At 30.1% G+C, this 26283-nt stretch overlaps 1 protein-coding gene across 1 annotated transcript; it reads right to left on the reverse strand.

The window, feature by feature from the left end:
* Positions 1–23416: 23416 nt before the first annotated feature.
* LOC118037224 (uncharacterized) lies at positions 23417–25970 on the reverse strand. Its single transcript, XM_035043136.2, has 5 exons — positions 25781–25970; positions 25089–25156; positions 24804–24974; positions 24208–24455; positions 23417–23854 (listed from the first exon to the last, which is right to left on the reverse strand). Coding segments are annotated over exons 1-5 (576 nt in total). The 5' UTR covers positions 25869–25970; the 3' UTR covers positions 23417–23853.
* Between the last annotated feature and the right edge of the window lie 313 nt (positions 25971–26283).

Genomic DNA, 26283 nt, shown 5'->3' on the forward strand with positions numbered 1-26283 from the left:
CGATCACGTGGCCTATTTCTATTAGATAATCCGAGCTCGGTTCATGATGGATAATGGATTACAGCTCGTTTGGAAAACTAGGCTAACTTATATTTTAAAAAAACATTAATTTTTAAATTTGTATTTTAAAAAATTTAATTTTTTTATTAAAATTAATTTTTTTATATTTTAAATTTTTTTTGTGCTGGTTTCAAAAATAATTTAAAAAAATAAAAAAAAAATCATTTCAACATGAAAGTTTTTGAAAAGCAATTACAACCACAATTTCAAATATGTCCTTAACGGGTAACTGATAAAAACTATTATATATTAAAATATTATGTGAATTTTAAAAGAAATAACCACGATTAAAAAAACAATATGCAACATTATTGAATCCTAAAAAAATTAAATAAAACAAAATTATTATTTTTTTTAGAAACACATCAAAAAGAATGAAAAAATGAAAATGAGACTGACTTACCAATGAATTTGAAAAAAAAAACTTTTGTGTACTTTTAAATTTTTTTAAAATGAAAAAAAGAAAAAAAATTATATGTTTTTGTAAAAAAATATTTTTAATCAATGAATATATTTTCTTCAATTTTCTATTTCCTGAATTTTTTTGTTAAAAAACTAAAAATTTTCAACATCCAAATATCACCTTAGTTTTTTGCCCTGGTCAGAGGTTTTTGGTGATCTTTTGGACTTGTTTTATTTTTCCATTTTATTTTGTCTTTATTTAGTTTTTTGTCAAATAATGATAGTTATATGTAAGTTTTTTATTTCTAATTAGAAAATAAGTTTATTTTAGTTTTTTATTTCCTATTTGTTTTTAGAAAATTGAGATTTTTTCACATGCAAACATGATCTAGAGTTTTTTTTTTAATCTCCTTTTTTAATTTATTTTATTTTCTTAATTTATCTAAATGGTTAGTCTTTATCGTAAATAAAAAAAAAAAAAACACAAGTTATGAAAGGCTTACATGCAAGCAAGTGAGCTAGTAGCTCAATCAATAATAGTCAAGAGGTAACGAGTCAACTAGGATGGAGGACATCTTTAGTTTGAATTCTACCACCTGTATTTTTAAACTCACATATAAGTGTGAGATCGATTAGGGATCTCGAGTTGATAGGCTCTCCCTTATGGTTTGGATCCTAGAAGTGGTCATCCACTCGAGGTCGTGTCTAAAAGTGTGTCCATGATATATAAAAGACTTGCATGCAAAAATATGTCAACAAATAGATTAAAAAAAAAAAAAAAAAGGAATGAGCAATATGCATTTAAGGCTAATAGAAGACACAAATTGGTAAGGCTTGAATCAAGAGATTCAGTTTGGGTACATATAAGAAAAGAAATATTTCCTGAATAAAAAAGATCAAAATTGATGCCTCGATGAGACAGTTCTTTTCAAACCATATAGAGGATTAATAACAATGCCTACAAAATAGATATACTAGGCGAGTATGATGTTATTGCTACATTTAATGTTTCTAATCTCTTTTTATTTAATGGAGGTGAGGATTTAAGAATGAATATTTTTAAGAAAAGAGGGAATGATGTGATCCAAACAACACTAAAAGATCCATTACAGGCTCTAGTTGGTCTAGTGATAAGACTTAGAGATAGGAAGGTTTGCAGAGGCGTTTAATGGATTTCTTTAATATATATGGGCTAAAATAGACTTAAAGACAATAGTAAATAATAAAGAACAATCCTTGATTAATTTAATTCATATTCAATAAGGGCTTTTATGAATGTATTAAGATATTACAAAAAGATTATAATAAAAGATTCAAATATGTTAGTTTTGACCTTTCATTTATTTTGGTCATAACTAGAGTTATAGAAGGAATTTTAATGCAATTTTAGTTGCTTTGGAAAGTAGACATCCATAGATTTTCAGTGATATATGGTACTCCTTCTAAATCATTAAGACAAGAGAGAATTATGCATTTGAAGTCGAGTTTTGATTCTGCCAATAGATTATGAAAATGACTTTAGTCTTATTTAAATTAGTTGGGCTATTATTTTATTTATATTTTATTTATTATTAGGTATTATTTTAAATTAGGTTCATTGAATAATTATTATTTATTAGGTTTATGTTTATCCATATTCATTAAAATATATTCTATTTTCAAAGCACTCTTTTGAAGGAGAAATTTTCTGAAGTGAGACTATGAGACTATTTTCTTTTTAAAAAAATTGAAATTCTTGTTATCTTTTGTGGTTGAGTGATTTTCATACTAAATTATTGATTGAACTTGCAAACTATTTAAAGGATTAATCAACTTTATTGTGATTTTATATTACTTATTCATATCTATTTATAGGCGTAGGGTAGAGGTGATCAATGCATATAACTTTGATTCTAAAAGACAGGTTTTTGTTGGATCAAGTTGCAAACCATTCAAATTTCATTTTAATGAATCTTGGGAGGTGTCTATATCATATTCAACATGATCGAAGAAGTATATTAAGGTTGATAGGCACTTTATTAATGAGAAGTTAAATGAGAAGACTATTTGAATCCTATTTGTAAAAACTGAAGAATAGTTAGTTAGGTAGCTAGCTTATGTGTTTACTAAATGCCTTCGTAGTAGGGTGTTTCACATTATTACTTTCAAGATAAGCATGCATCTTCTTGAGGGGGAATATTGTTAGGAATAATTATTATTTATAGTGTGGAGTCAAGGGTAGAAAAGTAGTTTTATACTCTTTTCTTATATATATACTTGTGATGTAAGCCACTTAAATGATAGAATGAACTAATATTTGTTGTTACTTCATCTCATAACCTTTATTTCTTCTTTCTTCTTCCTCTATTTTTTTTATTTTCCTTCATCCATCTCTAAATAATCTTAGAAAAACAAATTGGTTTTAGAGCACAACAGTTATTAATGTTGTTTTGAAGGGGATCAATTGTGTTCCTTCCTTCATTAATTCATCTCTAAATAATCTTAGAAATCAACTCGTAATCATTGTGCTCAATACATTAACTTGGTGATCATTTCGTCCATGGTTCCAATCATTAGTAATTTTATGGCTTTGTAATCCTAAGAGCATGACTAGCAAAGGTTTACTTAATAAAAATGCATTTTTGCCAACTGTTATGATTGGCATTATGCATTTGTCTAACTTAAGTTCATCAACATTAATGTTTGTTAGGTGCATCAATTAATGCCAATTTTGCTTAACATACATATAGCATAAATCTCAGATTTTATTGCCATTGAACTTATCGATAATGTTTTTAGCCAATAATTGGCTTCATTTTCTCCTTTTGAATATCATTTTCTCATTCTTTCGAGATTTTGAATCTTTTCTAATAATTTTATATTTTGAAGATTGTTAAGTTTGTTGAGCAATCAAAGGGTTGGTCATCTGTTGAACCATCAAAAGAAGACCATGCTTAAAATATGATAATGAATGTTTATGAAGAGGAATTATATAATTTACCAACCATTGGCTTTGTTCATAGACGTCATCAAGGATTTTTTAAAAGACAGTTAATGTTTACCATATGGCTTTTCATTCTCTTGTTGAGCTTAAAAATGTACAAGTAAATCTTCTCACATCTCTAGTGATATCCTGGCTAGCTAACCTCGTCTTCTCTATTGCTTTTATTTATCAATTATCTTGTTTTTTCTTAGTCACAATAGTCTATTCAAACGTGTTTGGCAGTGTAATTGCGGTTGTTTTTCAAATAACTTTTCATGCTAAAATGCATGCCAATGATTTTTTTTTTATTTTTAAAAAAATATTTTTGACATCAGCACATAAAAATGATTTGAAAACACTAAAAACCATATTAATTTAAAGTTAATAAAAAAAATTATTTTTTTCAAAAACACTTTTTAAAACGCAAAAAACAAACTGATAACTCTTGCTGCCTTTATTCTCTTGCAAGATAATGAGTTATATTTTGTGATCTTTAATTAACATTTGAAATCAATATTATCGATCTATATGCACGAGTAATGTAGCATATTCATTCATTTTACTTTTGTACCATGTTATTATTTACCTAAATTTTCACAAAGTTGTATGGTTTCTGATAATAAGTGTATATATGCTATTACTTTGTAATTTATCTTCTAGTAACTTGGAAGAGTTGCAGCTTTAATTAGTTGGTAGTTGTTTATAGATAATGCATTCGGTGGTGTATTCAGCACAAAACCTTCTTAGAACATGGTGCTTGTCTTCCTTGTATACACAGTTCTGATATCCATTTTAGGTGAAATTAAAATAAAAGGTCAAGCTAGATAGGGCATACGTCTTGTATCTACCGTGCGTGTTCTTTGCATGTTACTCCAGCACTAAAGACTGCTACAATTTTCTATGGTTCAGGTTTTGTTTCACTTTCTTTGTAGTTATATTGAAAAAAAATATTATATCCTCCTTGCATGTTATTTACATATTACTCTATTAAAACAGGCTGCTATAATTTTCTAGGATGTAGATTTTTTCCACTTCCTTTGTAGTTATGTTTGAAAAAAGATATTATATCCTCCTTCCCTGTTATTTACATGGTATTTGACTCTGCTTGGCTCCATCACACCCTTAACCATAACATTGCAATGTTTTAGCCCTAAGCAAACCGAGTAAGTGTTTCTAAGTGCACCACGATCCACATTAACATTTCAGCTAAATGTAACCCCTTTATTTAAATTCATTTAATCTGAACCTTTTTCCATAATCTTTTTTCCTTGTGATTTTTTCATGTATGCTTTTTACAGATAACTCCAATCTTATGACCTGGTCCACCAGTTTCGTTGATGAACCTAATTTATATTTAGTCTTTTTGAAATCCTTTCTAAAAATTGGTATTTTTTTATCTCACTCTTTTATCTCTCATTCTCAAGAAATTTATGCCTAGCCTTAAAAAAATCATGACCTTTAGTTTTTGTGATTTGATCAATTTTGGCCTTCCTTTTTTATCACTGTTTATTTGGATTTTGATGTTTTTTGAGTTTTTTTTTTCAATTTTATCCTTGGTTATTTTATTCAATTTGATTTTAAATTTATTGTGATTTGTTTTTCAATTTTTCCCATGATTATTTTCTTTCATTTTGTTTTTATACAATGTTTGATCTGCATTGTTTGGATTTTTCATTGTTTTACGGTTGAATATTTTACCTTGTTATTTTTTTGTGGTTGCCCTCTAACATGACAATCCTTTATTGAAAATTGATTTTTTTTTTTAAATTCATAATTTGACATTTTATTATTAAGCCCTTAGCTTCATTATGTGTTCCACTTTTCTTTTTGTTGCGTCATCTCGATCTCATATCCTATGTAATATGTTAGTCAAGTTAATAATGGTTGACTCAGATTTTTTTATTTTTTTATGCTGAGTTATCCCAATAGTAAGTTAGTCAAGTTAACCTGAGTTAACTTGCATTTTCTTTTGGGAATTTATTTTTTTATCCCAGTCTTAGGTCATGAGTGGCGAGTTAGTTGAGTTAACCTGAGTAAACTTAGTTTTTTTCTCTCAATTTTTTTAATGATTTTTTTTCAATTTCATCATTTTGCATTGAATTATTTGACATTGAGCTTTGTCATTTTTTTAAATCTCTTATTGTCTTGTTATTTCAAGAGTGTGTTAGTCTAATTAACCTAAGTCAATTTGCATTTTCTTTCTCAATGTTTTTTTTATTTAACTTTAGTCTTTTTTGTTAGGTCTTCCTCTTGTAAGTCTAATTTTATTTTTTAATCTCGATCTCATGTCGCGGGTGGCAAGTTAGTTGAGTTAACCCAGGTTGGCTTGGATTTGTTTCTTTAATTCTTTATGATTTTTTTTAATTTTATCATTTTGCATTAAATTAATTGCCATCGAGCTTTGTCATTTTTTTCACTTTTCTTTTTATTTGGTTATTTTGAAAGCGAGTTGGTAAAGTTCACTCAAGTTAACTTAGGGTTTTTTTACGTTTGTTTTGTTGAACTTTGATTGTTTTGCTTGGTCCTTCTTTTGAAATTCTTTTTTTTAATCCTGATATCATATCGCGAGTTGTGGTTTCGTCAAGTTAGTTGAGTTAACTCGGGTTTTCTTCTTTGGCATTATATTTTTTTTATTTTTTTTTTGTTTTAATCTTTGACATTAGGTTATTAGGTCTTAAACTTTACGATTTCTTTTCGCTTTTCTTATTTTAGGTTGTTTCAGTCTCATATCCCAGATCATGTCTTAGTAAATTTAACTCAATTTGTCTCGGATTATCATCGCCTGAATATTATTTTTTTTCATTGAAATAATTTGGCGGGCCACATATCTAGTTAACAAAAAACTAAAAGGGCTCAGTGTTTTAATGTAGCATATAGAGAGATTCGTTGTGGATTCTAATAGTGTAATTATTATTTATCCCTTCATTTCTCTTAACAATTGCCTTGGTACTGAGGGTAAAATCATAGTTTTTATAGGATCCAAATGTCATTTGAGAATTAATCGGGGGCAAGATTGTCGTTCTATGTATTTTATGTACAGTAAAAATATTATATTGCCCCTAGGGGCTCAAAAAAATTGGTATTCGGTCTAAAAGCTTTTGTGTCTTGACATGTTTATTTGTACAGTGAAATAACATTTGTGCTCTTTAGGTCTGAGAAATATTGACCTTTGAGTAAAGTGTTGTTATGCCTTTGCATATTTTATGTACAATAAAATTTTGCTTTTGCCCTTTGACTTTGATAAATTAAAGGCTGCTTGGGAGGGCATTTTCATATTTGCATCATTTTTTTTTTGTAATATTTGTATGCCTTTGGGGACGTTTTAATAATTTGCATTATTATAATATTAATAAATCAATATAGTTCGCCTACGCATGCCACGCTAGCGTAGGCCCGTCATCACCCCTGCTATATTCGGGTGGTGTGTGGGGGCATGTACAGTGATAGAAAAAAGGTTGATCGCCTACTCACTCGATATGGTGGTGGCGCATCTTTTAGGGTGGCGCGTGTTGTCATCTGAGCGTCTATTCGATGACGATTGGTCTTTTTCCTCCTTTCTTTTTTCTCTCTCTCCCAAGCCTCGGTATATGTGCAGCGCTTTGAAAAATTCAATTGTGTCCTTTAGTTTGTATTTTTTTTGGGTTTGGTCCTTATTATTTTGATTTTTATTTTTGTTAGATTTGATGCTTCTTTAAGTTTTTTTTGTTTTTTAATTTCATCCCTAATCATTTAATCTAATTAGATTTTTTTTTATCCAATCTAGTTCTCATTCTTTTGATTACTATTTTTTATCTTTTTCATTATTATTATTTTTTATTATGTATTTGGGAGTTTGATTTAATTTTGTTTGGTTTCCAATTTTGGACCTTTTTTTTTTTATTGCTCTTTTTTTTAATCATTTTCTTCATTTATTTTGTTTTTCAATTTAGTCCCTAATTAGTTTCGCTCAATTATTTTTATGCATTATTTAGTCCTCATTGTTTTAATTTTAGTTATTTTAAATTTTTATTTTTTATGGTTTGAAATTTTTCTTTGTGGTTTTTTCATGTATGCCTTTTACAGTGTAATCTCAGTTTCATAACTCAGTCTACTAGTTTTGACAATGAACCCGGTTTAAGTTCAATCTTTTTAGGGTCTTTTTTTTTTTTTCATCATTTGACATTGAATTATTGGGCATTGAGCTTCTTGATTTGTTCTGCTTTTCTTTTTGTTGGGTTATTTCTGCCTCATATCTCAAATCGAAAATTAGTTAAGTTAACCTAGATTGATTTATTTTTTAAAAAATTATTAATTTTTGAATTTATCCTTTGCCATTGAATTATTAACCCTTGAACGTGTTTTATTAAATATTATTTAAAAATAAATGCACGCATGGTGGGTTATCCCGAGTGCGTGGTGGTAAAGTTAACCTGAGTTAACTTGCATTTTCTTACTAAGTTTTTTAATTTAACTTTAGTATTTTTTTGCCAAGTGCTTCTTTTGGAGGTCTCTTTTTTTTTCCTCGATTTTTTAATGGTTTTTTTTTCATTTCATCATTTTACATGAAATAATTTTTCCTTAAGTAATTCATCTTTGTCATTTTTTTTTGTTTTTTTTCTGTTTGGTTATTATGATGGCGGGTTGGTAAAGTTAACTCAGGTTAGCTCGGAGTTTTTTTGAAGTTTTTTTTGTTGAACTTTTTTTTGTTTGCTAAGTGCTTCTTTTGAAGTTTTTTTTTTTTTTTTTATCTTCCTCTCATATTGTGGGTTGTGGATTTATCAAGTTAAGCAGAGTTGACTCGAGTTTTCTTCTTCAGCATTATATTTTTAGATGTTTTTTTCATCTTTAACATTATGTTATCAGGTCTTGAACTTTATGATTTCTTTTCACTCTTTTTTTTATGCAGGTTGTTTCAGTCTTCTATCATGAGTCACGCTTTGGTAGATTTTACCCGATTTTTCTCAGGTTATCGTCATTTGAATATTATTTTTTTTTCTTGAGAAAATTTGGATAGCCAAGTCCCATCAAATAGGGCAAACTGGTAAAGTCACACAGTCCCATCAAACATGGCAAATTGGCTAACACACAGACAAAATAATTATACAACTGGATAGTAAGTGAAATTTATCTAACATGTATCTAAACAACTTTTAATAGAATTTAAATAGTGAGGTGTCAAGCACCTTCTTAAAGTCTGGGCATGGTATGCAGAATCCTGTCTCGGTGCTCTCTCAACAACCTCTCTTGTTTCAATAACCCACAATCAATTTCTCATACGATATCTTATTTTTCAAGCACAATTATTTCATTAAATTAACCACTTTAATTAATTTTTTTAATTTATAAAAAATACATGTTTCCTTTAAATTTTAGTTAACTATCTCATGTCCACAAGTCAATATTCAATCTAGCATAATTCCTATACACAACATTCTACAATTAAAATCCATCAAGCAAGATCCACAAATTTCTCCTTATATGGCTTAAACATCCAATGTATATGGGTGGGAATTTCTTTGAAAATTCAAACTAAAATATGTACCATCATTTAAACTACTCAACAACAATACCATATTAATAATCAACATCATTTTTTGTCAATTAATCCTTCCTTGGAAATTATTATTTTGGTTAAATGTGTCCATATAGATGGGGGGTATATTTTCTTTCAATTTTTATTTTTTATTTTTCACAATGAACCCATAACTTAATCATCAAATGGTCACACTAATACATTACAACCAAGATTCCACAACAACAATTCCTTCCTTTATATTTCCCTACATTGTTGAAATTCTAAAGAAATAAAAGGATAATTTGTTCCTTTTCAATTTACTCAGTTCACTCATTACTCAATCCATTCACATAACCTTAAACATCATTAAACCACACAATTTCAAAATCAAGCATTAACTCTCAAAAACCTCAACTTCCATAATGTTAAATAAAACCTTGATATGGCACAATTCATCAAATTGAGACTTAACTTATTGTTTATTTATATCTCATAAAAACATTCAATCTCTAAACCTAAAAGTCTTAAAACACCCTATCATGAAAAATCATACTTTTATTTTTACTAAAAGTATTAAAACATCACAATACAAAGCACAACAAATTAAATGGTTACCCACTACTTTTTCATAGATTTAAACATTTCTAAACCTTAAGAACAATATTCTAATCCATTTAAAGTATAAAACCCTAAGTTCCATAACTTTTACACCTTAATGGTCAATTCATGATAAAATCACATTTTATCTTGATAAATATAACTTTTACACCTTAATCACAAGAAAATTAAAGGATTAAAAAAGGAAAAATTTGAATCTCCTTACCTCTTCTTCTTAACCTTTAAGAACCCTCTTTTTCCATGTTATAAACCTCACTAATTCACACAAACTTGTGTTTTAATCCTCCAAAGAACCACTCCCAACACCTAAATCTATCCTCCCTCAAGTGTTTTAGTAAGTTTTTTCAAGCAAAAGATGGAAGAAAACCCTCCCCTCCTTCTCCTTGTCTTTTTGTTCCTTGTATTTCATCTATGGCTACTGGAAACAACTTTTAATATGTTGAAATTTTATTATTTACAATTTTACTCTTTATTTAATGCTTATAGTATATATTTTTTTTCACATAGCTACCCTGTTTTCTGATTAAATTGTGAGTCCTTCTCAAACTCCAAAAATTCTTAAATTTTAAGCCAAAGTAAGAAAACATATTAGGATATCCCATGCGGAAGTTTAGCTAGATCTATCATGTCACAACCTAAAAAAAAAAGCATAATTATTTATAAGTGTAAAATTTTATGCAATGTAATTTTTTTTTTTACTAAAAATTCGGCAGAGTTTCCCTTATAACGGGACATACCAAGTTATCAATATCTTCATTCCAGACACAATTCATATCATAATCATGGTCCAATCATCTTGGACCTCTTTCCCAAACAACGCATCACAAAAAAAAAAAACATATATTGTCCGATAATCAAAATGCAAACAATAAAAAAAAACAACATAAATAAACAATTCTAAGGTTTACTTAACTTGCATAATCAAATAATTTCAATAAAAACTTAGATTATGAATGGACCACCCCTATTATTTTATCATTCCAACATTTCTAATCATATAAGCAACCATGATAGAATACAAATACTTAATTTAACATAAAGATATTCTTAAGTATGGCATACATATTAATTACATATAAAAGTTTTGTTCTACAATTAAAAGGGTTCATTCGACCTCTTTTACATCATACATCAATCTCAAAATACATGTTGATAATTATAAATATGCAAAAAGTGTCTTATATTCAAGCATGATCTACTCTAATGCTGTGAGGATCCTGAAAATAAGATTAACATTTAATCAACATAATCATAAATAAATACAATGTGTCATTTCATTATACCCATGTAAAAATAATTCTCCTATTTATTTTATAATGAATCATTAATATCTTACACCTTCATAATCATCTAATTAATTCCAATCTTAGCCATTTCACCAGGGTACTACTCCCTCGTTAGGGACACTAACCCATTCACCCAAATATCAAGCACTAGTTCATCTATCCAATTGTGTCTATCCGCTCGATTACCGGGCACTAGTTTATCCGTCCAATTACAGGGCACTAGTTCATCCACTCATTTACTGCGCACTACTTTATTCGCCTAATTACCGGGCACTAGTTCATCCGCCCATTTACCGAGCACTAATTTATTTGTCCAATTACCATGCACTAATTAATCTGCACCTTTACCTAGCACTAATTTATCCATTGACATCAAAATATAAATGACAGAATTTCTAAATAAAATTAACACATGCTTTCAATTAATCTTTCTACAAAGATTCAAGATGTCGAGCACCTATCTGCTGGTGATGCTCGACTAGTAGCTCTCTGCTGCTGTCTGGAGCCTACAATCTCTCATGTTCATTTGAAAAATCTTATGATGCCAATATTTCATCACTAAATAAATTTCTTAGAACTTCATCACATAGTAAGATTTTCGATCGACATAATTTTAAAATCCAAAACTCTTATGATTATCTAACATAGTTTCATGCTCTTTAATAATTCCACAAATAATTCATACTATGCTACAACCACCTAAACTTTTAATTCACCACAATTATAAGGCAATCTTGTATCACTATTAAACTTTTTCCCAACAATTAAAGGAAATTTAATTCCTTGACATCTAATTCAACACATCATTTCATTTTATTTTATTTTTCTTCCACTATTTAAATACTATTCATTAACTTCTTCAAGCTTGAAATTTTATTTCTTATAATTTCTATGGCCAAATTCACCTTTCTAAGAGTTCTATAATCACACATAACAACAACTAAGCATCATGTATGGAATTTCACTAATCAATACAATAAGATCCTATTTAATTATAACATAACAAGGGATCAATAGCAAACCCAAGGTGGAAACCACTTTTTAACCCCCTCCTCCTCCTTCTTTTTTTTTTACACATTCTTCAATCATCAAATAATCAATTATCATAACTAAACATAATTTACTTGTCATTAATTCAACAACCTAATCACCCCAAAAATCCACCATTGGCTGAAATTCTCATTACTAAGAGGAAGGAATACTTTTTTTTTTTCAAATTAACCTAATTAATTACAAGCCCAAACATTTATTCCCTCAATAAACATATAATTAACATAAATTCATGCATTCAAACCATCATAACATCAAGAACCCAACTTCACATAATACCAATTCTACTCAATCCAAGAACAAACATGAAAAGCAACACAGTGGATCATCATGGAGAGTTTTCTTACCCTTAAGGAATGAAGAATCAAAAGCCAAAACAAGTTGAATCAAGTTCTCCTCCACACTTCCCTCTAAGCTTAATTTTTCCTTCTCTAAAAGCACACTTTAATTCTTAAACTCCTTGTAGACTCTTTAATCCATCAAACCCTCTCTTTAATGAAGAATCAAAAGCCGAAACAAGTTAAATCAAGTTCTCCTCCACACTTCTCTCTAAGCTTAATTTTTCCATCTCTAAAAGCACACTTTAATTCTTAAACTCCTTGTAGACTCTTTAATTCTTAAACAATTTTTTTCAAGCAATTTCCAAGAAAAATAACAAAAGCCCTCTTCTCTCTCTCTCTTTTTTTTTTTTTTGTTTTGTTGGCAACTTATATGGGGGGCTGTTTTGGGCAATTTTTCAATTTGGTCCTTGGAGAAGTTTCTAGACACTCATTTGTGCTATTTATTCTTTTATTTGTAAAAAAAAACATGTTATTGTACTCCAAAAATTCTGAAACATTAACCTAAATAAAAAAAAATATTTTAGAAGAATTACGAAAATTTCAACTTAATCTGATGACCAGATTGAAAGTTACATGCTACGACGTAAAATTAGCCGGTTTGTGATTTTTTGTCAAAAAATCAAATTTCCTTATTTCATTATTGTACAAATCATCTCAATCAGTTTACTCAATTCTCGAGACCATTTTTATTTATTTATTTATTTATTTATTATTATTATTATTTTATTATAATTATTATTATTATTATTATTATTATTATTATTATTATTATTATTATTATTACTGGAGTTTTCATGGTAGTTAGGCTAAAAGTTACATATTTAGCGTAAAACTAGTTAGTTTGTGATTTTTCATAAAAAATCTAAAATTTCTTATTTCATTCTTGCATAAATCATATCAATTATTTTACTCAGTTCTTGAAACGATTTTCTTATCTCAAATCTATTTATTTTTTATTCTTACCATTTATTTTCTTTACGACTTATTATCGTTCCCTGGTAACACTACTAAATTTTAATTGGTGCTTACACCAAAACTTTTTGCACAATTCTTTCTTAAGTTTTATTCTTCATTTTAACTATAATTCCCAAGAATTATATTCTTATTCTTAAGACATATTTGTTTTACTACCCATTACCAATTTCACAGTCATTATGAATTTTAAACTAAAATTCATAATCCTCATTTTAAATTCAACAATACATTTTAATATTCATTCGTGAAAGGTGTCCCTTCCATTACACGCCTCATAGTTAAATGCATATTTTTTATAATAACAAGTTTCTAATAGTATAAACAATGTTTATGGGTTTTAAAAGTAGGTCAATTGAGTCTTTTAAGAAATTAAAAAATAAAAAGTTGGTGACACGTGTAGGTGACGCTCACGCCTTTTGGACGACACGTATGATTTTAAGCTACCAAGAATGACCCAAAGTTTTCATCATGGTGTCAGTAAACCCAAAGTTTGACCCTTTTTTTCTTACTTTTTTGACAAATAAAAAAATGGCAAAAAAGAATAATATTATATATATTATATATATATATTTGATTTAATTGTTTTTTTAGCATTTTCAGTGTCTTTTCAAAAGAATTAAAATTTCCTAAAAAAAATTACTTTCATCGTGTTCAGTTTTTCAGTGCGCTCATTTCAAAATCATTTTCAATTTTTTTAGTCGACATTAAGGACTTTTTTTTCAAAGATATCAAAAGTTACTAAAAATAAGAAAAAATAAAAAACAAAACAAATATTTGAACAAGAGGACCAAATAAAAGGAGGTATGCCAAGTGATTTTGGGTTGCTTCAGATACCCAAGTTTGTTTGGAGGAAAACAATATATCTTTTTTTGCCTATAAATAACTTTGTGCTTTCATAAGAAAGTAATAACATATTTCATTTCAAATACTACCTTTCACACGCCAAATAACCCTAACAATTTTATCTCTCTATTTTTTTAAAAATATCAATAGCCACACACACCAAAAAAGATAAAAACTAAATAAAAACCCAAAACCATTTTGTTGAGGCACCAACCACTAGAAAGTCCTATCACAACCATTAGATCTAGCTCTCCAATCTCTCAAATCCATCCAAGTTAGCTCACCAAACTCATTACACACTCATCCTCGTCTAATTGCAACTGCAACTCTTTCTCTCCCCTGGTAATATTTCTATGGTCCTTTCTTCATCGATTTTTCAGTCCAAAACGAAGACCGACCATCACAAACCACCACCTAATCAGCCGCCATCTCTTTTCCTGCATCTCTACCAATCGTCTCTCCCTTTCCAAAACACAAGTGAATCACCCCTCACTCGGTCATCTCCTTTAGTTCTAAACTACACACACAATCACTTAAGTCCTTCTCCTCTACACCTCAGCTAACACCCTTTTATTTTAGCTTCAAGTGTGACCCTCTCTTTTCCATACTCACGACAACCACAACCTTTTTCTATTACTATTACAATTGTTGTAAACCCCGGGAAATATTATTATATTTGCGTAAATTGTAAACTAATAAATGGAAAAATAAAGCGAAGAAATTCATGTACTAAATACAAATACTGAGAATTCAGAATTTTTATATTAAATTAGAGGTTGTTGTTATCTTGTTATTTATAATTTATACAATTAACCTGTGGTTAATCTTGCCGGGTTTGATTAAAGTGCACTTGGGAGAAAATCAACGTGTAAATCGCTGCCGATTCAGAAAGTTGAGGCCCGAAATGGATTCAGATAAGAAAACAAAAAAAGATATAGCTTAATTATAAGAAGAAAAGATGCGGAGGGGGAAATAATACACTTAGAGGAAATGGGGCCTAAGTTGCAAATAAAAGAAATAATGGGGTATAAATACCCCTTTTCCTTGCTCATCAAAACCGGCAGCAGCTATTAAGAGAGAGGGAGTGAGTTTTTTATTTTGTTCTTGCCAAATCAAGAGAGAAAAACTAAAAATCCTAAAAACCCATCCAAGATTAAGGATTTATAGGTAGAATAAACACTTGTGGGAAAGGGATTAACAAGAAATTTTAAAGGTAGAAAAAGAAGAGAGGGTCGACTATCATTAGAAAAAGAGGAGTCGAAATTTTTTGACTGGTTGAGGATTGAGACCTTGATTCTTACCTGGTAAGGAATTCTAAACATGGTTCTTTAAGTCATTTCAAATTCGATTATGAATTGATGTCTTGGTGTTGAATTTTAATTAGGGTTCTTAAACTTGAATTGGGAGAAATATATTAATTGTTAAAATTAAGTTAATTCATGTATTGTATGTGATTATGAGCATGAAATCATGATGATTCATCAAAGAAAATGTATGGGTAATTGATTTAGGGGTGGCCGACCATATGAAGAGCAAAGAGGAAAAGGGGGAAATTGTGGTTTTCCTTTTTAAATTTATTATAATATGTTGTTTTTTTTATGTGAATGTGTGTGTAAATTGAATGAAATTAGCATGAAAAGAATGAGAGAGCTCTTGGTTCCTTAAGGCCATGTTTTCAGCCAATTATGCATCAACGGGGGAGGATGTTTAATTTGACATATTTAGCTTGATGACGTGTTTTTAATTGTGTCAAAATGAGAAAAAATACATGTTGAAATAGCAAGGATTATGTTTAGAAGAATATTGTTCAAAAAGTTAGTAAAATTGATAAAAATATTCTTTTGACGTTAAGAGGGAAGATTGAAATAAATAGAGTAAATTGACTCTTAAAATATATTTTTTGACACTCTTATATGGTATGTGATATGGCTAAGGGTTGAGATAAAAAGGAAAAGTTGAATTGTGAATGTTGTGTGTAAATGGAAAAGTTGATGAATTTGGACAAATTCATCTCTGAGTTTTGAAGAGAATTCAAGTGGGAGGATGAGGGGTTTAGGATCAGGTTCCTTCATAGAAATTGTATTTTTTGGATGTTTACTAACTAAGAAAATTATTCTTACTCAATTTGAAGCTATATAGAACTCTACTTATGGGTCACCAACCGAGATTGGTCATGACAGACCCTATAGGGCAATAGGTTTGATTCATTGATGAGTAATTTTGAGTGTCTTAGGGGCAGAAATGGGTTCTCCTCCCTTCAAGAGACTTGTATCCCCATTGTATTAGATTTCCAACGAGACTAACTTTTCTTTAATTAGAGTCCTATAACTCCCAATATAATTAAAATCTGAGGAGAGGTTGGACTGCGACCTCTGCTGGCAGTTTCGGAAAGTTGCTAAAGCGATTATCTAGACGCATTAAGGGTGAAAATTGGGTCCTTTCACTTCAGGGAACATGTGATATTACATTTTTAATTTCCAAAAGAAATTAGCCATATTCAAAGTGGAAATTTGTAATGATAACTATAGTTGGGCAAAGAATGACGATATTAATGGATGAAATGAGAAACATAAAATATAAAGAAAGGAAATATTTGAAAGAAAGACCTGTATTGACTGTTAATATGGTTATTATAAAATGTATCCGTGAATGAGGGTTATTTTTAAGATACACTTATGATTACCAGGAGGGACCACATGCGTGGTGCAACAGCAACAAGGGAGCACGAGTAGAGCTTCTACTGCAGGTAGGTGATTCACACCTATTCTTTCAAGTTAAATTCTATGATTTAATATGTATTTGATGTGAAATATAAATTAGCAAATGTTGGATTTTATGTGAAAGGATGAAAGTTTGCGTAATGATGTTGATATTTTGGATAGTATTTTGAATATATGTGTGTTCAAGGTGAATGGTTCTTGTGTGATTTACCGAGTAATGAAATTATTGATGACAAAGGGAATATAAGAAGTGGGATATATGGCGTGAACTAACATACATTTAGTGTATATTAGGATCCTAGGTAAGGGGATCACCATGCATCGACTAACATATATTTAGTGTACGTTATGGTCCCAGGTAAAGGGATCGTTATGCATCGACACCTACGGGGTGATGATTATACCGGTGAAATTGGTATGTAATGTGTAAATCCCAAGAAAAAATAAATAAAAGTGAAGAAATTCATGCATATGGTTAAATAAAAAACAGGAATTAAGAAATTTTTGAATATGAATTTCCGAGTGAAATAATTCGAGATATTATAATGAACTCGGTACTATTAAGGGTTGGATTTAATTGAAGAGAAAAAAAATACACTTAAAGGAAAAGGGGGGGATAAATGCAAATAAGGGAAAATATAGAGTATAAATACTCTATCCTCACCAAAACAAAATCTATAGGAACCATAAGGAGAGAAGATAGGGAGTTTTATACCCATTCTTGAGAAATCAAGAGAGAAACACTAACATTTCAAGAACCCATCCAAGATTTAGAGCTTATAGATGGGATAAACACTTGAGAGCAAAGGATTACCAAGAAATTGAACAAGAAGAAAAGAAAAGAGGGAGTTGAAAATCTTCAATTGGTTAAAGATCAAGATCTTAATTTGTATCGAGTAAGGTATTCTAAACATGATCTTAAAAAAAATCATTTTTAAATTCGATAAAGAATTGATGCCTTAATATTGAATCACAGGTTAGGGTTCTTAGACATAAATTGGGGGAAAAGTACTTATTGTTGAGATTAAGTTAATTTATGTGTGTGGTATGTAGTTTATGGAAGTATTGTGTGAAGGGGAGGGGGAGACAACTCTAGACAGACTTGTCTCCTGACTTTCAGTGAGATTTTGGATAGGAGGATGAAGGAATTAGGAGTGGATTCCTCATAGAAATTATAGATTTGAATATTAGCTAACCAAGGAATTGGTCTTACTTAATTTGGAGATGTAGAACTCCAGTTATGGGTTACCAACCGAAACTGAGTCATGACTGATCATGTAAGGCAGTAGGACTGATTAGTTGTTTAGCAATTTTGATTATCTTAGAGGCAGAACTAGGTTCTTCTTCCTTCAAAGAACTGGTAGCCTCATGTCTTAGATTTCTAACGAGATCAATCTCACTTAAAATGAAGTTTTAGAACTTTAGATATAGTTAAAAATCTTATGAGTGTTCAGACGGTAATAGTTCAAAGTCAGACAGTAACAGTTGGAAATTGGACAGTAACAGTTCAAAGTCAGACAGTAACGTTTGGAAATTGGACAGTAACAGTTCAAAATGAGACAGTAATAGTTGGAAATTAAACAGTAACAGTAGACTTTCACGTGAATACTATAAATAAGAATATAAAAGAATTGAGTCATACAAACGCTTACACATTGAGATACTAACTCTGAAAATATACATGATATATGTTTGTATGTTATTATGAGGAAATGAACATGCATAGAAAGTAACATATGAGTAATTGATGAATATGAATTCTCTATAATATCGGCTTGAAGGAATCATAACCAAAAAACTTCCTTGTGATTCAGGAGGAGCGACCAGGATTGGATCTTTTGTTAGGGGAGGTTGCGAGACAGGTAAAGAAGGTGCGTGATTTTCCTCCTATTTGCACTTATATAATTTAAAATTCTTCTGGTGAATGCAATTACAATATATGTTGTGTTCAATGTAAATAAAATCTAGCATAAATACAAGATTAGTTTCGGCTAATGGCATCCACGATAGGATTGTCGGGATATGAATTACAAGATTAACTTCGACTAATGGCATCCGTGATAGGATTGTCGGGAGATGATTTACAAGATTAGCTTCGGCTAATGGCATCCATGATAGGATTGTCGGGATATGAATTACAAGATTAGCTTCGGCTAATGGCATCCGTGATAGGATTGTCGGGACATGAACTACAAGATTTGTTTCGACTAATGGCATCCGTAATAGGATCGCTGGGAAACGGATTACAAGATTAGACCTTGCAAGGTCACCTAGTTCATGCAAGTAAATAAGATTATTCAATTAAGAATATACAAATGAGTGTTAATTGGGTTTAAAAGATTTACAAGCAAAATATAAGCTCTCTATTAGAATTCTTATGGTTCGATAGAAAGTTAATACTTTATTTGTATTTATTACATAAGCATACATATATTCTTTATCAACATAATGGTATATTTATTTATATAACAGGTCCATCAAACATCCAGGAAGATCATTAGTTTAGGACTCTACTTTGTGAAGCTTATGTAAATATTTAACTTAAACAAAAAGGGAATTAACGCGTTTATGTAGTATACTTTTGTGTAAACCTTGATGTATTTATAAAAGTTCAGCTTAGCATTTAGTATTTTAGTTATCTTGTAACTAACCCTTTTGAAATATTTAGAAACACTTATTATGTTGTAAATACTTTCTTTCATGTTAGTATTCCTTTTCTCTTAAATTTTATGATATGATGTTTGGACTATGTTCATATTGATCTTACTCGTAGGATATATATATTGTGTGGAATTATAAGGTTTGATATAAGGTTCGGAATTATGGGACCTTGTGATGATGGGTTGATTGAGTAAATTGATAGTAGTCGATAACTTGGAATGTCCTAAATGCAAAAGAAACTCTGCTGAATTTTTGGGAAAAAAAAAATACACCCTCAAATAAAGAGGATATGTTGTGATCTTTTAACATTGATTGAGTCGTACAGTTGGATTGTTACATAATGTGTTAGGCATAAATAATCATGGTTGATCTTATGAAAACTTGAATAGAAGTTGATAATAGAAGATGAAACGGTTTTAGTAGTTGAATGAGAAAGAGTTCCAATGGAAACCAAAAGGGATAAATGAATAACGTATAAATACATGTTTGTCTTTTTTAATTGTTGGATATTTGTGTTGCTATACTTATTGTGATATTCATGTTTTAATAATATGTATTTTATTTCGGGACCATCGCATGCACTACAAGAGTAGATCCTAGCATATGTTCACTTTTTATAATCTAGTTATAGGGAGTTTATCCTTATATTTTGTAACATTACAACTTTTATAAAACATAATTTTGTAAAATTGATGTTTAAACTTGAATAGATAATCTTAACTCTGAAATTCATATAAGTATGTTCATGTATGCATGTTTATCTTATTTATTCCTCTAAAAAAATATTTGTTGTTCAATGTATGTTATAAATATTATGGTTGTGATGACGATGATGTTTGTGAGATTGAGACCCAAGACAATTAAGTAGTGATTGAGTTATGAGATGCAAAACATTAGAAGTGTAAACAGATTACATGTCGATGACTTAGGACCTCTCGGTATAGGAGGAGGCACAAAAAAAAATAGAGAAAAGAAAACAAAGAACAAAGGGGAAGAACTGACACAGACTAAAGCCCAGAAAGATCAGCCAGCACGTCTTCGCCATCGCCTTCGTCCCTTAGTTTCCGCTTCCAGGTATGATCTTTTCGTCCCTGCATGTAACTTCCTTTGCATTTTTACTTTTCAAGTGAATTAACAGTAGCAAGCGTGCACTCACGCGTGTATCCTAAAGCCGATAGGTCATTGGTCCAAGCCAGTGATTAGGCCCGGCCAATTGGATCCAGTCTAGCCACATGAGCTAAACCCGGCAAAATATATTATAATTCACGTTGTCAATATTATTATTTTTTAAAAAATAAGAAATATTCATCTTAAAAATATTATTATTATTATTGTTAAATATTATTATTTCTAAAGGTGATTCAGTTGCTTTTATAGTGGAGGAATTTTTTTTTTTACTATGATTAACATTTACATAAATGTATTGATTTTTTTTTCAATGCACCAATTCAATTGAAAAATATGCAGAAAAAAAATTTAAAATACCCTTCACCGTAGAATAAAAAATAAAAATATTTTTTAAAATTTTTTAAAATAAAAATTACTTTAAAAATCAATCGTTACCACACTCCTAATTAAACACTCTCTAAATAGGCTCTCATGTAATGTTAAGGACACATAAAGGGATAATTAAGCAAATTAGGGGTGATCATTTTTTGTTCGGTTTTTATAAAAAAAAAATAACCAAACCGGTTTTTTTTAAAAAAAACCAAAACCGGTTCAAACCAACCAGTTTTGGTTTTGTTAATTTAGAACAAAAACTGGTTTTTTTGGTTTGACTCAGTTTTTTCGGTTTGAATCGTTTTTCTGTTTGACTCGGTTTTTTTTCGGATTTGACTTGATTTTTCCAGTTTTGCTCAATTTTTTCTGGTTTTTTTCGGTTTGGGTTCTGTTTTTTCAGTTTCAGGCTTATAAAACCAAAACTAAACCAGTAAGTTTTAAAAAAATTATAATCGATTCAATTTTTTTTCACGGTTTAGTTTTTTTGGTTATTTGTTTTTCTGGTTTTCTTGATTTAATAGATTTTTTTGTTTTTTTTGTTCACCTCTAAAGCAAATCATTGACATACAAGGACATAATTAACTTTGTGAAAAAGAGATTCAATTAAACATTATAGAAACTTGGTTTTTAATTTGTTGATTTTTTAAAAAAATAAATTGATCAAAACTCGAAAAAAACAAATCGAACCTTATATGGGACCCACTAGAAAAAACAAGAAAAAAAAACTAATTTTTATAATTAAATTTTATGCATAATTGATTTATACCCGACCTCAATCACAATCATAACCAAACCACTAAAACAAACACAATAAATAAGGTTACATAATAAAGAGGATGTCCAATAGACTGAGCCCAGCCCATATGATAAAACACCACATTGTCTCAAGAAAGAAGGTGTCCATCTTGCAATTATCCATGCCTCCCAGTACTGTTTGAGGCCTTAGGGAATCCAAACTCGAAAATATAAAAAAAATGGTTTAGTAGTTCAAAATGTTTACCCTTGCTACATGTCTTGCTGAGTTAGGCCATTTGGGATGCGAAGTGGGTCAGAGGTGACGAACTAGCTGGTGGCCTGAGCAGTGGCTGGTGTCTCCATGGGGTTGTTTTGGGAGCAATATTGTTCATAGAACAGTTAGAATATTGATAGTATGACAGATTAATAAGAAGAAAAGGAGAATGATTGGATTTTATTAAAAAAATATTGAAAATTTATCTTAATTGACAGATTAATAAGAAGAAAAGGAGAATGATTGGATTTTATTAAAAAAATATTGAAAATTTATCTTAATTTTAAAACTTCAACTACTGTATAAGGCTTAAAAACTAATTTTATATTAAGTCATAACCAAGTTTGAAACCTACACAGCACCATAGGAAAAAAGAAAACTCTAATAACCATCTCTATGCAGAAATTTAAACCTGTTGATGAGACCCAACTCTTTTGAACTTACTACTGCACCCCCCCAAGTGATTTTATATAATAGAATGTACTTAAATAAAGAAATGAGAGCTTTTAGTGCTGCATTACCATCTCAGTCAGGGCTTGAACACAAGACCTAACATATGTGAAGGAATATAAATGAAATGGGAAATGATTCATTCCATGAAAACACTCGAAGTCGCGAATCTTAAGAGAGAGAAAAAAAACATATAAAGCACACTAGAAATTTAATCATTTTTTTTTATCAGAAATTAAAAGTAGAAGAAAAAACCTACTAGATTCTCTTCTATACGCCATCCTTTATTGTGATTGACAAACCATAATTTATGATTAAAAAAACTTTAATCCAACTATAGAAATATGATAGTAGAATTGAAACTGCTGATGTTTGGATTAAAATGGTGTTTTGGAATGAATTTTAACCTTGTTTTTTTTTGTTAAAATTTTAATTTTTTTCTTCAAAGTAATTTTTTAATGTTTTAAAATCGTTTTGATGTGGTGATGTCAAAAATAATTTTTTAAAAAATAAAAAAAATATTTTGATATATTTTCAAACAAAATACACTTTGAAAAATAACTATTACTATACCCCTAAATACTCCCTGAATAAACTCTCATTTAATGTTAAGGACAAATAAAGGGATAATTAAGCATATCAATAACTAGGACATAATTAACTTTTTGAAAACGAGATTCAATTAAAAGTTCTGTAAAAAATATAAGGACTAACAGAGTTATAAGCATAAGAAAGAATAGTCATATAAGAACAAATTCAATAAAAAACATAAGAAAGAATAGTCATATAAGAACAAATTCAATAAAAACGCGATGATCTCTCCTAAGTTGTTGAAAAGCTTATTTCTTTACATTTACCAAACTAATATAAAAGCAATATTAAAACTCCTCTTTAAAACCATATAAATTATAGTTGTAAAATCGAAATTATAGTTGTATGGAACTCAAAAAAAAACTAGAAAAAACAAGAAAATTTAGTTTTTATAGTTAAGTTTGATGTATAATTAAATTGTACCCAACTTCAATCACAACCATAACCACAACCATTTAAACAAACACCATAAAATAAGATTACATAATAAAGAGAATATCCAATAGGCTGAGCGCAGCCCATACAATAAAATACCACATTGTCTCACAAAGAAGGTCTCAATCACAATCATAACCAAACCACTAAAACAAACACAATAAATAAGGTTACATAATAAAGAGGATGTCCAATAGACTGAGCCCAGCCCATATGATAAAACACCACATTGTCTCAAGAAAGAAGGTGTCCATCTTGCAATTATTCATGCCTCTCAGTACAGGAGGCCTTAGGGAATCCAAACTCGAAAATATAAAATAAGGGTTTAGAAGTTCAAAATGTTTACCCCTGTTACACATGTCTTGCCGAGTTAGGCCATTTGGGATGCGATCTAGTGGTCAGAGGTGACGAACTAGCTGGTGGCCTGAGCAGTGGCAGGTGTCTCCATGGGGTTGTTCTGTGAACATTATTGTTCATAGAACAGTTAGAATATTGATAGTATGACAGATTAATAAGAAGAAAAGGAGAATACTAGGATTTTATTAAAAAAATATTGAAAATTTATCTTAATTTTAAAACTTTAACTACTGTGTAAGGCTTAAAAACTAATTTTATATTGAGTCATAACCAAGTTTGAAACCTACACAACACCATAGTAAAAAAGAAAACTATAATAAGCATCTCTATGCAGAAATTTAAACCTGTTGATGAGACCCAGCTCTTTTGAACTTTCTACTGCATCCCCTCAAATGATTTTATATGATAGAATGTACTTAAATAAAGAAATGAGAGCTTTTAGTGCTGCATTACCATATCTCCGGCGTTCCCAAGCACATTTCCACTTCTGCGCCCCACGGGGCGCACACCTCATGTTCCTCTTTTAAGGCATTAAACTTTCTGTCGCGCTCCAGCAATTCCTGTGCATGTTTCGCTTTCAAGGCATTAAACTTTCTGTCGCGCTCCAGCAATTCCTGTGCATGTTTCGCTTTCAAGGCATGAATCTCCTGTGCATGTTCCTCTTTTAAGGCACTCATCTTTTCCCCACCTGAGGCAACCAACTGCAGCCAAAAGTGTGTTGACGAAGTTAATGGATATTATATGAGACAAGATGTAATTAGCCTTCTTTTGAGGAGTGTGTACTAATCATCTACATCTGCTTTCAAAGAGATCATGTACGCAAGTTTTCGAGTTAAAGTTTATATTTGTAAGCATGAGAGTCATAAAGTTTTCTCATCAATAAGGTATACTGATATAATTTACTATGAAAAGGTTCCCAGATTTAAACCAAATTAATGGAATCGTAACAGCATTTCACGGTGCGGCACAAGAGACATATATATATATATATATACTCGTCCTAAGTTTTGTGAAAGATCAGTTTATAGTGTATGAAGAGAGAATCCCACCTTCTGTAGTTCAAGTATAGAATCAGTGTGACTCTTTTGCCCGATCAGCACTTCGATATATTTTTCTCTAGTTTCCTTCAGGTCCATTGTCACCTGAGATGCTTGTCCTTCAAGTTGGAAATAGCCTTTCTCAAGATTTTTCATCCTTGCCTTGGATTTTTTCTTCTTTTCCTGCAAATTAGATAGGAAAAGAAATGAATATGAGTTATGTATGAGGGAAATAGAAATAAAGAAAATCACCACAATGGAGTGCTAGAGAGGGGTAATATTTGGCTGGCTACTTACTATCATTTTCGCAAGGCGATCTTTGTTGATATCCTGTGTGCTTTTCCTACGCTGAGGACCTGCAGAGCCTGCGTGTATGAACATGTACGCATGAGCTGCTTTGGGGGCAGGCACGCATGAATACTAGTATACTACTACAGTTGACTTTTTTCCTTCCTTTTCAATTGTATTCCTGATTAAATCACCAACTAAGGTTATCTGTATAAATTGTTTTCCTATAAAAATGGTCCACTAACCTTGTTTTTAGTTTTAGTATCTGTTTTATTAAAAAAAATCAAACGGGCTTCCTGATCCCTTTTTCATCCGGACTTCGATCGATGTGTTATCTAATTGAATCAAGTGGATTAGGCAATTAATCAAGGACTTTGTTAGCTAGGGTTTGAAGATCCAGTCAAAAGGCAACAAATGGGTTTCGCATGAAACGCAGGCATAATAAAAGAACTTAGCTCGAGCTGAAACAGTGAGAGAAATCAAAGATTATTCAACAGATCGGATGCTTAAGACATTTCCTTATCATATATCCATCCATCTAACTAGATCTAACCATCCATCTATGTATTTAGCCAAAAAAAACATGAGAACATATATCATTCAATTCCAAGAGATTTTAAATAGGTGGTCTCAAAATCATGAAAGATTAAATGGTTTTTAAAATGAAAACTACTAAATATAACCACAATTATTTGACTTACCGGCGACAATTGGATCTTGAACATCCTGAACCGAACTGGAATTCCCCCTCACCAAATTCCTTGTCATCTTCGAACCTCCTGAAGACATACAATTTCAGTGTTTTTTTTTCTTTTTTTGGAGAGGGAGGGAGAGGCTACAGCTGATAAATAATCCCTTTTGGGCAAGGCCATGAAACAGCTAATCAAGGGATCAATCGACATCTAAAGTAAATCGTTCAATATCGAAAGATTCAACAAATTAGCGCTTTATGAAGTAGCTGTACTCTTACCAAGGTTGTAAAAAGGTTTTTTTGACACGACATGTAACATTTAATTTAAACTCGAATTATAAAATTATAAAATTAAAATTAAAAATTATAAAATCAAAAGTAAAATATTTTAACTAAAATCATAAGTAAAATATTTTAAACAATACAAATATCCAAACATATTAAAATACATAATTCAAATAAAAGTAAAATAAACAATACAAATATCCAAACATCTTAAAATACATAATTCAA

This window comes from Populus alba, chromosome 17 (genome assembly GCF_005239225.2).
Source record: "Populus alba chromosome 17, ASM523922v2, whole genome shotgun sequence".
NCBI lineage: Eukaryota > Viridiplantae > Streptophyta > Magnoliopsida > Malpighiales > Salicaceae > Populus > Populus alba.

Coding starts and splice junctions, on each gene's coding strand:
- LOC118037224 (XM_035043136.2), bottom strand. CDS start 25,868: ATGTCTTCAGGAGGTTCGAAGATGACAAGGAATTTGGTGAGGGGGAAT. Junction 25,157..25,780: donor TCAAGATCCAATTGTCGCCG/GTAAGTCAAATA, acceptor TCATACACGCAG/GCTCTGCAGGTCCTCAGCGT. Junction 24,975..25,088: donor ATCGCCTTGCGAAAATGATA/GTAAGTAGCCAG, acceptor TCTAATTTGCAG/GAAAAGAAGAAAAAATCCAA.